The sequence below is a fragment of the Cetorhinus maximus genome, chromosome 8 (genome assembly GCF_964194155.1).
Source record: "Cetorhinus maximus chromosome 8, sCetMax3.hap1.1, whole genome shotgun sequence".
In the NCBI taxonomy this organism is placed as follows: domain Eukaryota; kingdom Metazoa; phylum Chordata; class Chondrichthyes; order Lamniformes; family Cetorhinidae; genus Cetorhinus; species Cetorhinus maximus.
The window spans coordinates 126,421,077-126,434,385 of NC_135886.1; the positions used below are offsets into that span (position 1 = coordinate 126,421,077).

The following is a 13,309-nucleotide window of genomic DNA, read 5'->3' on the forward strand; positions in this document are numbered from 1 at the left end:
ATTCATGTTTGTTAGTCAGCGCACAAAGTTATTGAACAATGCACAGGGCTCTAAAGTATTCCTCAATGGAAAAGCTCACAGCTAAAGAAAAGAAGAAACTTGCACTTCTAGAGCACTTCTCACATCCTCAGGACATCCCGAAGCACTTTACAACAAACAAAGTTTGGTTGAAGTCTGGTCACTGTTGTATTGTTGAAAAGGCGGCAGCCAATTTGTGCACAGCAAGGTCCCACAAACTGTAGCGAGAATAATGGCCAGATAATTTAGCGGTATCAGATGAGGGATAAATGTCGGCCAGGTCACCAGGGAGAACTCAACCTGCTCTCCTTCGAAGAGTGCCATGGGATTTCTTAACCTTGAGTGGGCATGTAGAGTTTAAAAGTCTCAGCTAAAAGATGGTGCAAAACTCTTCATCAGCCCTGTAATGATGTGTCAATGTAGATGATGGACTCAGTAATGTCCTCTCTCATTTTTTCTTTGTCGTATGTGGCCTTTTCCTTTGCATGCATGATATCTTCAAATATTTTTGTGTGCACATGCAGTATCTTAAAGGGGAGAATTTGTGAGTGACCTGCACAATACCCTCTGGGTTGCTGCATGGACACAAACACCTGTACTTTTCCAAACTGACAAGTTCTTCCTTTAGCACCTGTGGGCTTTAACCAGGGTTTGGCTGCTATGGGCTGAATTTCATGGGCCCCCCAGGGACAGGTTGGCAGATGGTGAGGGGGGGTGGTGCCATAAAATTGGGTGCTGTGCCATGGGCTTACCTGCTCGCCCCAGCCCCAGCTGCAATTTTATCAGTGGCCGGGAAGGTGTGGGGAGGCTTGCATGTCTGTGGTCCAATTGAGGCCCTTAAATGGTAAGGGCTTATTCCCGCCGCCACTGGGATTTAACCTGCGCCGGGGTGGGTGGGAGGCCCATGCCACATGTGAAGTCCGACAGCTTTCAGTGCTCAGGCTGGTGGCTGGGCCAGGAGGGGAGTTACCTCCTTTATAGACCACCTATGCCCATCGGCTGCTCACTGCGTTTCCTTTCTTCCCCCACAACCCCCGTATTTCCATCCCTATTAAAAATTAAATGAAGGAGTTCTAGAGCCCTTGTCATCACATTTTAATACTTTACAGCAATTTAAAAGCGTTAACATTTTGAATGAAAACAGTGAAATAGTAAGAGGCTGTAAAATGAAGCCCTCCTTCATTTTCATTTCCCTCTGCTTGAGGTGCATTCCTAAATTTATTGTTCTTTGTAAACCAGGTCTTTCAGGCGCCGCGATTGGGACCCAAGGATCACCTGGAGCTCCAGGGTTGCCTGGAGTAGCTGGACCACCGGGATTCAGGGGAAATAAAGGATATAAAGGTGGGTAAATGTCCTGGACTCTCATTGTCTTTGGGTTCATCGGTTTCTTCAATGCCATGATTTAGACTTTCTCCCAATACCTTTTGTACATTCTCACAGCCCAAGGCAGCTTCCACAGGCAAGCACTTTTGAAGCACTGTTGTAATGGAGGAAACACAGCAGCCAATTTGCACACAGCCATGCCCCACAAACAGCAATGTAATAATGACTGGGTCATTATGATGTTGCTTGAGGGGTAAATATTGAGGACACTTGGACTATCCATAGGCTCTTCTACATCCACCCTCAGGGACACAGGGCCTTGGCTTTACATCTCACCTGAAGGACAGCACCTCTGATAACGCAGTGTCTCGGTACTCCACTGGAGCGTCAATGTGGATGTTGTGCTAAAGTCACTGGAGTGGGGTTCTGAAGAAGAGGCATACGGACTTGAAACGTTAACTCTGTTTCTCTCTCCACAAATGCTGCCAGACCTGCTGAGTCCTTCCAGCATTTTCTGTTTTTATTTCAGATTTCCAGCATCCGCAGTATTTTGCTTTTATCACTGGAGTCCGATTTGAATACACAACCTTCTGACTCAGAGGCAAGATTGCTACCCACAGATCTAGCAGTATGATGGTTTTGTGTACCATTTGTTAGTAAGGCTTCTAAGTCTCTACAGCCTCAATGGAAAGAGCATTGAGCTTCACATCTGTGCTGGCTTTGCTCTTTTTTTTCCCTTCAGTGTCAATTTGGAATCGGAAAAAGAGAAGTTTCCTGAAGCCTCTCGGCGGGTCCTGATGCTGGGCCCCTCGATCAAGCACTGAATCCCTGACAACAAGGAACCCTTCCCAGGAGCTTGCAAACAAACCCGATAGGGTTTGCTTTATTGGTTTCCCGTGTGGTGATTGCCCCGCCCATTGCTGATTGAATACTAGCGGCAGTGAAATGAGGCCCCTTACGTGGGTAACAATTGGTGTCTGCGCGGGAAGGCCATCTGTGGGCCTTCCTGCCCGGACTTAATTGGGGCAGATGCGGGATTGTGGTGGGGTCCCCACTCGGCACCCTCCCACCCAATTAAGTGCCCCCTCGCCTCCAAACTCACCTTGGGGCGGGGCATTAAATTCCGCCCAACTTCAATTTTTCTCCGAGAAAAAGAAGTCACTAATAACTACCAAAGCCTGACCTGGAGCCTATCCTGGGTATTAGTCAGCGTCTATTTTGTAGTGGTTTGATGTATAAAGCCCTTGGAAGAAGTATGTCACGAGGCTGTTTTGCATGTTGCCCTGCTGATGTATGAGTATTGCTATAACATTATGTGAGGGCTTAACCTGACAATTGGCCTTCTTTCAGCTCCTCACCATCATTGTGCTACAGTAAATGTTATATCTTCATCACATCTCTTTGTGACTTTCCATTAAGCAAAACTTCACCTATATTCAGGGCCTAAATCCCAGAATGAGGCCTAAGATTCCTGCTTTATAATTCCCTATAATTTCAATAATTGCTTCTTATAAGACCTAATTTGCACGATTCTGCTTACTTTTGTCAGGTGAGCCCGGGGAATGTGCTTGCAGTGGGGCGATTACTGGGAGTGGTATTCAAGGCCCTCCTGGTCCTCCTGGTGAACCAGGAAAGCCTGGTTTCAATAGTGGTAAAGGCCAGTGTGGAGATCCAGGACCAGCAGGACCTCCAGGACAATCAGGTCCTCCAGTAAGTAGCTTACTGTTACTTGTTTGTGACTGTGGCGTTTTTGCACTGATCGTTCTGTTAAAAGCATGAGAAAGCGCAGAACAAAAATAAGCGATTGAGTACACCGCATGCTCCATCATGGCCTATCCCTGGTTTCTTTATTCTTCTAAGGCAGAGGGAATGTTTTCCTGATAGGCTTCCTCTTGCCCCCACAGCAGCATCCATTCCAAGCAATGATACAATTGAGAAGAACTTCTAGATATTAACCCTAAAGTTACCTCCTCTATTTGGGAGCTGTGTACCCTTGTTCCACTCTGCACTTCTCTGTCAACTAGGGCCAGTTGTACCCCTATAAACCGTTACCCAGGTGAGACCTGCTCAGTTGGTTTAGATCGCAAACACTTTTGATCAGTCTGACACAGTGTCACATCAACCAATCCACCTATCCATTGAACCATCACAGGATCTCATTGTCAAGATCGCTCGAGGAACAGTTCATGAAGCCTGTATCTGAATTTTAAAGATATGCTTGTTACAACTATTAAATAGGAGCAAGCAACTTGGCTGAATCTTGTTAATTTAAGTGGGATCTGTCCTCAGTAAAGTAACCGTGACAATTAATTATCATTGCTGCAACTGACTGGCTGAGTAGTAATAGAAAGATATTAAAACCAAAGGGCTAGAAATTACACACTCTATAGCCAGTGGAAAATTTATGCTACCATTTAGTGCATAGCGAGTGCATAGTAATATCCAAGGTTATTGGGCAAGGCAGTCAAATATACTTCCCCTTGAATTACCCAATGAATGAAGGAAATACAAGAAGTGGTGCAGCATGATCTACCTTCTCTTAGTTTCCTTACACATGATTTGATAAGCCCTAATCTTTTATAATCAGAAGAACTGATCCTCTTTCAGGATTACATTAGTCCCTGCTCAATACTTCCAACAAAGGAACAGCTGTGCATGAAAAGGGGGTTGCAGTTCAGGTGGAAAGCACTAATGGACTGTTTGACTGTGTTGAACCCTGTCCTAAGCTTCTCTTTCCCAGAACTGGATTAACAAGCACTACCAATCAGTGAAGCCAAAAACCAGCTTTATTGCCCTCATGTCTCCAGTGTCGTCACTTGTAAAGTGACAGAGTCAACTTAAATAATAAGTTTTCACTTCAGAACAGTTTCAAGAGCGGGGCGAAGTGATGTGGCATGGTGAATCGAACAGGTCAGTGTGGTGGGAGGGCTGTTGAAGTAAATCCTTAAATTAAGTGCAGATTATGAAGGCGAGCAGAGAGAGAATGCCTGAAGAGAGGGAGCTGGTGTCAAATTTATTCCCCCCTTAGTTAGTCCGTAATCAATGAAGAATTTTAAACCATACACAGTATTTTTACACGTGCACCTGGAAACCCACCAGTTGGCTAGAGAACACGATGGGTTCGATTTTCACTGTGTGTTAAGCGTGGCAGAATTATAAACCCAAGCCTTGTAAATAGAGTTGCGGCTTCATCACATGAAGGAAATCATCCTCCCTGAAGAGACCAAAGTGCAGACGCTTGAAACATGGCCTCATTTATAGGTTGACTGACTACAGATGGAGAAATGCTGACCTTTCCTTTTGACTTTTAGGGTATTCCAGGCGTGCCAGGAGCATCAGGTACAAAAGGACAGAAGGGAGATTCATCCGTTACATCAGCAAGGGGTACGAATAAAACTTGACCATCTCTACATGCAATCCCATTCGAAATCGTGGCACAGAAAACTCAGATTTTCATTGCACCTAATTTATTCTTTGGATTTGATGTTTATTCCTAAGTAGGGGCTAAGTGATTCTCTGGGGCAGGTTTCTCTATTCTTGGGTCTGGACCTACTGTTGGTGCAGAGCATGGTGGAAGGTTGGGCGGCCTCCCAGAGGGGTGTGTGTGCCATTCTCTTTGCCCGGATTTATTGAAATTCTGCTTCTGCCAACTCAGCACAGCAATCTGCATAGCTGTTTTCCACATTGTAACACGCGCCTCCTCGCTAAACCTCGAGGGAAATTAGCTGTTTAAAAAAATCGAACAGTTCCAGAGAAAATGCGAAATAATTCTCTAACAATTGCAGCTTTGAAAGCTGTCTTGGCTCAGGCGCAAATCAGAGGTTGGGCATGGCACGTAGGCCCCTGGAAAAATAAAGTGCTGGCAATGAACGACAGGAGAGACAAAGTCAGGGAACTTCTTTCTCGAGTACATTTTCTCTCACACAGAGAAGTGTGGGAGGTCTTCCAGTGTTCTGGCCAACATTCTTCTCTCAATTGCCATCATCAGAAAACATAGCTGATATATTTGCCTTTTAGTAGCAGTCACTGCATTTTGAAGAGTTTCTTTGCACGTGACGAACTTTGAGATGTTTCTTAGAGACAACATAAAGCACTTCACAATTTCAAATATTTTTCCTTCCCTTTGCTAGCACTCTCTTAGGGAGAACACAATACTCTTCCAATCTGATCAGGCAGAGGCTTTCAGTAACTGAATAAGGGCTGTTTCCAAGATTGGAGAGCACATATTTCCCAATTCAGCTATTGTATAGTCCTTCCATAGAATAGCAGTCTTCCTCGCCTCCCATTTTGAAGACTGTGACACAACCTGAGATACTACTCCATAGGGACAGGCAACACTCCAGTTTCTCAACCAAGGAGCCAGTCTTTATTCCTGATCCCCTGAGTGACAGTGGACTGATCGACCATGGGGAAGGGGAAGCATCACAAAGAAACTCAATCCTGCCCTGCATTAGCAATCCAAACACTTGCATTTGCCATCAGGAACCACAATGTCACAATGAATGAAGAAGACTACTTGACCCATCTCAGGTTAAATGTCCAGAGGCACCCTAACATCTGCTTCACTGCAGCATTGACATGTCCCCTGAATTATATCAGGGCTCTTGCCTGCAAAAATGCTATCTTTTTCATGCATTAATTGCTTTTTGTGTGAAGAAGCACTTCCTGACACGAAGTCTAAAGTTACCTCTTCTACATGGAACCTGTGCACCCTTCTCCCACTCTGTTCTTCTGTGTGGCCTCAGGCCAGTTGTAGCCCTCGCACGTGAGATCTGCTCAGTCACACCAGCTAGTCCATTTATCAGAGGATCTCACTGTTCAGTTAACTGAAGGAACAACTCATTAATTCAGCATCTGAATTTCAAACATGCTTGGTACCCCCATTGAGCTGCAGCGAGTAATTTGGCTGAACCTTGTTAAATAGAGCTGGGTCTGTCCGTAATAAAGTAACTGTAGCATTTAAGTATCATTGATGGATCTGACTGGCTGTAAAATTGAATGAATCGACAAAAGGCACCTGATTCTAAAACTAAAAACTAAGAGCTTGAAATTGCACTCTGGATAATGGTTTAAGAAACTTGAAATAACAACAGGAAATGATGGAAATATTCAGCAGGCTAGGTAGCATCTGGGGAGAGAGAAATAGAGTTAATGTTTCAGGTTGTTTCATTAGAACAGGAAGAATTTAGAGATATAGAAGGTTTTAAGCAAATAAAGAGACAGGGTAAAAAGGCACAGGGAGACGAGAACAAAGTGCAATGTCCGATAGGATGGAGGACAGGAATGATTAAAGGACAAGGGTTGGTGGTGCAAGGTCAAAGTGCAAGAGCTAGTTCTGGGAAAAAGTCATTGACCTGAAAGTTTACCTCGGTTTCTCTGTACATGGATTCTGCCAGACCTGCTTAGTATTTCAATCATTTTTTAGTTTTACTTCAGATTTCCAGCATCTGCAATATTTTGTCTTAGTCGAAGAAGCTTAGCAGGCTCCTGAAATCCTTCCTGCCACTATTTTACTAGAGGCTTTAACTCGTTTATTGCGGATGGGCTAATTCCTCCACATTTCTTGAAACAAAGACATTTCAGTTGAACGTATTAAATGTTTGTACGTGGTAGCATAATTTCGAGATCAGACATTAAAAAAAAATTCTATTTTGTAGGGCAAAAAGGAGATCCTGGCAATCCAGGGCCAAGGGGACCTTCAGGCACTCCAGGAAAACTGGGAAGGGATGGATTCCCAGGTCTGGCAGGACCTCCAGGTAAACCTGTAAGTATCAATAGAGTTTGATGTTGATGCTACATGTCTTAATATTGGTGGCTGTGGGGATGAAGGACAGTGATAGGACTTTACCAAGAACAGTTGAGCTATTAATATACATTAGTGCACAGCCTCGTGAAAAAGAAGTTATATTGGCAATTCTGTCTGAGTCAGGCCACCTTTCACTGAGTTGTTGGCCCGTCCTTCCATGAATGCAAATGATTGAAGCTAAGTTACCAATAGATTGCTTCAACAAATTTATGGGAATGCGTTCTAGTTACAGAACTTTTTACTCCTGTCAAATAAATGAGTTTGGTCTCACAAAGATTAAGAAGGTGCAGTTTAAACATTCTGGTGACATAGTACAGTGATGTTACAATGTTCTCTTCTACAAAAAGGTATAATCTGCATTTATAGAAGCTTGATGTCATTAATGCGCTGTTGATATTGGGACTAATCCCTCTTGCAACTCCATTGCATAGAAATTTATTTTATACTGTGATCCAACACAGGATAAAAACAACAGAGGTCCATTGAGGCCCTGTGGCGCGGTGGGTAATTCCCCTGCCTCTGAGGCAGAAGCTCCAGGTTTGAATCCCTCCCCAGGAGTTGACGGCTAAAGGAGTTGTGTTCATAACCTGGCCAAGCAAGTTGATTATCAACCTGCAAATCCTTCCAGCGCATGACAATGGCAGGTGGTAAGAGTGGGAGAATGGTCATCCATTTGATGGAAAGAAAGTTGGCACCTCTCCCATCATGATCCATAGCTCCAGACCGCAACATGCATGTAGAAGTGCATATTGCCACAGCAACATGAACTCCCTGAGTGACCTGTATCACACCACCACCACAGAGATCCATTTCTTGCCACTCATCACTTCCAAAATCAGGCATGAGCGGGGACACTGTGTAAAGGTGACGACTCTCAGACTGGAAAATACTCATATTGATGCAAGATTCATTAAGTATCTAGCAAACTAGTTTTCTGTTTGGGCATGGAAGAGAGTCAGAAGTTTCATCTGCTATTTTTCCAATGATGGTACCATCCCTGTGGTTCCATTATTAAATTGTCTTCAGCTTTAACCATAGCATAATTCTGCTTTTTGCTTTGAATTTGAAGTGTTTTTTTCTTTACATAGTGAACATTTCACCTCCTGTCCATTTTGCCCCCTAAGCAGTACAAATCCAATATGGCCAATTACTACCCCATCTGTCTACTCTCAATCATAAGCAAAGTGGTGAAAGGTGTCTTCAACAGTGTTATGAAACAGTACTTGCTGAGCAATAATTTGGTCATCGATTCTCAGTTTAAGGTCTTCCAGGGCCACTTGGCTCCAGACCTGCTTACAGCCATGCTGCAAAGATGGATGAAAAAGCTGAATTCCAGAGGTGAGGTGAGCGTTACTTACCTTAACATCAGGGTAGCATTTAACCAAGTGTGAAATCAAGAGGCCCTAACAAAATTGAAGTGAATGGGAATCAGGGTGAAAACGCTCCATTGTTTGGAATCATACCTAACACCAGGGAAGATGGTTGTGGTTGTTGAAGGCCAATCATCTCGGTCCCAGGACATTGCTGCAGGAGTTCCTCAGGGTATTGTCCAAGGCTGAACTATCTTCACCTGCTCTATCATTGACCTTCCCTTCAACATTAGAAATGGGAATGTTTGTTGATGATTGCAGAGTGTTCATGAATCCTCAGATACTAATGAGGCCTGTGTCCATATGCAGCAAGACCTGGACAACATGCAGGCTTGGGCTAAAGCAAGTAACATTCGGACCACACAAGTGTGAAGCGATGACATTCTTCAAAAAGAGGAAATCTAACAGTATCCTTTTGGCATTCAGAGGTATTACCACCACTGAATTCCCCACCATCAACACCCTGGAGGAAACCATTGACCAGAAACTGAACTGGACCAGCCATGTAAATGCTGTGGTTATAAGAGCAGGTCAGAGGCAGGGAATTTTGTGGCAGATAACTCACTTCTTGTGTCCCCAAAGCCTGTCCATCATCTACAAGGCACAAGTCAGGGGTGTGATGGAATATTCCCCACTTGCCTGGATGAGTGCAGGTCGAGCAATACTCAAGAAGCTCAACACCATCCAGGAAAAGCAGCCCACTTGATCAGCAACGCATCTACTACCTTAAACATTCACTCCCTCCATCACCGACGCACAGTGGCAGCAATGTGAACCATCTACAAGATCCACTTCAGCAACTCACCATGGCTTCTTCAACCTTCCAAACCCGCAAACTCCTCCACCTGGAAGAACAAGGGCAGCTGACGCCTGAAAACACCATCGCCTGCAGTTTCTACCATAAGTCACTCACCATCCTGACTTGTAACTATATCATCGTTCCTTCACTGTCACTGGGTCAAAATCCTGGAACTCCCTTCCTTAATAATACTGTGTGTGTACCTACACCACATGGACTGCAGCAGTTTAAGAAGATGGCTCACCACCACCACCTCAAGGGTAATTAAGGATGAGCAATAAATGCAGCCAGTGATACTGACATCCCGTGAACTAATTAAAAAATGGCATCTTCCTAAGTGGCTATTTTTCACATGTGGGCCTGGGTGTGAGGTGGAAGGATTGACAACTAAATCTGATCCTGTCCTTCCTGACATCTGTGCACCTGGACTTTCCAGCAGGAGTCATTGGGCAGTGCGAATTCAGCATATCTTTCTCTCCCCTAGCCCAGAGGGACTGCAGTCAGTCATACTAGCCCAATCATCATTGTAACGGAGAACAGTTAGTACAACACTGTCCAGTGATCAGACTTGGAAGCTCCCTAGTTTGTCTTTTCCAGCTGGGCACTGCACTATAGGGGGCAACTCCTGTTCTTCTGCAAATTCCCGCCTACGAATGCAGCAGGTAGTATTTATCCACTGAGTCTTTGCGGGAGGTCATTCCATTGATCTTAAAATGACTTTTAAAGTGCAATGAATTTGTGATGATGAGGATATATGACTCTGAATGAAGTAGCAAATGGTTTCACTGTAATGTCTGATGACGGTCTTCACGTTACACAGGGTGACAGTGGAACAGGTTTTCCGGGTGCTAAAGGTTTCCCAGGCAGTCCCGGCCTAAAGGGTCCCCCAGGTGAAAGGGGCACGCCAGGCGTTGGATTCCCAGGCCCTCCTGGTTTCCAAGGTCCTCCAGGTGATCCAGGAGTTGATGGAACACCAGGACCATCAGGTTTCCCAGGGTTACCAGGTATGGAATGTCACCTGATACCATTTGTTTACGTCTTACTGAAAAAAGTTATTTTCAGGTGTTGGGATGGTGCAACTGTTATACACTGGTTTGTCATCAATGAAATGGCCAAGTACCTTTTAAAAATTGTTTAGATTTTTTTGTTAACACTCTGCTCATTAACATATATGAGGCCATAATGCCAGTTATAAGATTAAAAATATCAGACGTGAATTTCATGTTGACTTCGGGATGGGGATGAAGTGTGCATCAATGTAAGTTGTACCTTTGGTCTGTTAAGTGGTACTTGTGCAATGGATATAGATTAGAGAATTAATGCTTGCTGTTGTTCTGGTTACAATGTATCAAATCTATAAAGTACAATGGAAATTGAGTATGTTCCTGTTTAAATTTCCTGCAATCTACCTGGAAGCCAATACGCCTCATCTCTTGGTTCCGAGTGGCAATGACAGCCAGACATCAGGTCTTCCGGCAGCATGGCTAGCTCCAGGTTAAGCTGGGGAAAAGCGATCTATTGTAGGGAATGCTTGCTCCTCAGACTGCCCCCTGACATTACTGAGCTTAGAAAGGGGCTTTCGGAAGTCCCTCCCCAGCACGTAGACGATTGGAGGATCCCAAAAATGGTGAGGACCCAACAAAAACTGAGTCCGTGTCACTTCCCAGTGTGTACCAGTGGACTCTTGCCAGAGTTACGGAAGGAGTTCACCAGAACACCCTCAGGAAATTTGGGGGCAGTTTTTTTCCTCAATAAATTTGCAAAGTATTACTGAGTCTTTATGGCAAAGAAAGAGAATATGTTTCTATTTATGGGTGAGGCCAGACCAGGTGCCACAAATATAAGATTGTCACTTATAAATCCAATTAGGAATTTGGAAGAAACTTCCTTATCCAAAGGGTGGTTAGTGTAGAATGTATTACCACAAGGAGTAGCTGAGGCTAGTAAAAAAGATGCGTTCAAGCAGAACTAGATCAGCACACAAGGGGGAGAAAGGCTTAGGGAGATATATTGATGGTGTCAGCTGAAGAAAGGTGAGAGAAGTCTCGTGTGGAGTATAAACGCCAGTATGGGCCTGCTGGGCCAAATTACCTGTTTCTTTGCCATAAAGACTAAGTAATGCTATGCAAATTTATAGGGGAAAAAAACTCTGCTCCCAAATTTCCTCAGGGTGCTCTGGTGAACTCCTTCTGTAACTCTGGCAGGAGTCCACACACTGGGAAGTGACACATTCTCTGCGTCTATTCCATTAAGCCCTTTCATAACCTTAAAGACTTCTATCAGGTCACTATACAGTCTTCTGAGCCCCAGCCTGTTCAATCTTTCCTGACAGGTAAAACTTCTCCATTATGGCACCATTCTGGTACATCTTTTTTGCACATTTTCCAGCGACTCTATATGCCTTTTATGATATGGAGGCCAGCACTTTCACATTACTCCAAGTGTAATCTAATCATGGCTTATACAAGTTTATTGCAACTTCTTTGCTTTTCAGTTATATACCTCTAAAAACGAGGTGCTTTGTTTGCATTCTTCTCGCCTTATCAACCAGCGTCACTCTTTGTACTGATTTGTATACCCCAGATCTCTCTGTTCTTCTACCAGATTTAGATACTTGTTTTCCAAGGAGTATATATTCTTCTTGTTCTTCCTACCTAAATGTCCAACCTCACATGTATCCATTTTCAAGTTCATTTGCTAATTGCAGATCCATTCGTTAAGTTTATTAATGTCGTCTTGTATTTTGTCACAGTCCTCCTCTGTATCGACAACTCCTCTGCAATTTAGTGTCATCCCCAAATTTTGAAATTGTATTTGATTCCCAAGTCCAAGTTATACATGTTCTGGTCCCAGCATCCTTGTGGAACACCACTTCCTACCTTTAACTAGTCTGAGTAACTGCTTTTAACCTCGACTTCCTGTTTCCTGTTTTGTAGCCAAATTGCTATCTGTTCTGTGACTCGCTCCTTGACTCTACGTGTTTTGACTTTAGTCATGAGTTTACTCTAGTACTTTATCAAATATTCTACATCTACTGCGTTATTTCTATCTACCCTCTCTGTTACTTCTTCAGTTGAAATCAATCAATATTAGATAGTCACCAAGAAATCCAATCGAAAATTCAGAGGAAGCTTTTTTACCCAAAGAATGGTGAGAATGCAGAACTTGCTACCATAGGGAGTGGTTGAAGTGAATAGTTTAGATCTATTTACTAGGAAGCTTGGCAAGAAAACGATGGAGAAGGGAATATATGGTTATGATGATGGGAGGAGGCTTGTGGAAGAGAATTTCAAAGACTAATGACTCTGAGAGAAGAAATTCCTCCTCATCTCCGTCTTAAATTGGAGGCTTCTTATTTTTAAACTATGACCCTATGTTGAGATTCCCTCATGAGGGGAAGCTTCCTCTCAGTCTCTGCCCTGTCAAACCCCCTCAGAATCTTAAATATTTCAATAACATCACCTCTCATTCTTCCAAACTCCAATGAGTTTCGGCCCAACCTGCTCAACCTATCCTCATAAGATAACCCCTTCATCCCAGGGATCAACCTCGTGAACCTCGCTTAGCTGCTTCCAATGCAAGTATATCCATCCTTAAGTGAGGAGACCAAAACTGCATACAATAGCCTAGGTGAGTGCAGTTGTCGCATGACTTCCCTACTTTTATACTCCATCCCCCTTGCAATAAAGACCAACACTTAATTTGCCTTCCTAAATACTTCCTGTATGTGCATGCTAATCTTTTGTGATTCATGTAAAGGACACCCAGTTCCCTCTATACCACAGCATTCTGTAGTCTCCCTCCATTTAAATAATATTCTTCCTGCCATCATGGACAATGTCACATATTCCCACATTATTCTCTATCTGCCAGATTTATTATAGATTATTATTAGTCATTGTTATAGATTATAAATAGTTGATGCCTCAGCACTAATCTCTTTGACACTCCACTAGTTACAGTTTGCCAACCTGAAAGTGACCCATTTATCCC

General features: G+C 43.7%; 1 protein-coding gene across 4 annotated transcripts in view; it reads left to right on the top strand.

Moving 5' to 3' along the window:
* col4a6 (collagen, type IV, alpha 6) overlaps positions 1-13,309 on the top strand; it is a 414,921-nt gene that overhangs the window by 312,685 nt on the left and 88,927 nt on the right. For all 4 annotated transcript variants that reach the window (XM_078547579.1, XM_078547580.1, XM_078547578.1 and 1 more), the window contains 5 exons: positions 1,258-1,359; positions 2,891-3,051; positions 4,653-4,725; positions 6,999-7,105; positions 10,137-10,320. In XM_078547579.1, coding sequence (XP_078403705.1) covers positions 1,258-1,359; positions 2,891-3,051; positions 4,653-4,725; positions 6,999-7,105; positions 10,137-10,320 — 627 coding nt within the window. The remainder of the gene's footprint in view (positions 1-1,257; positions 1,360-2,890; positions 3,052-4,652; positions 4,726-6,998; positions 7,106-10,136; positions 10,321-13,309) is intronic.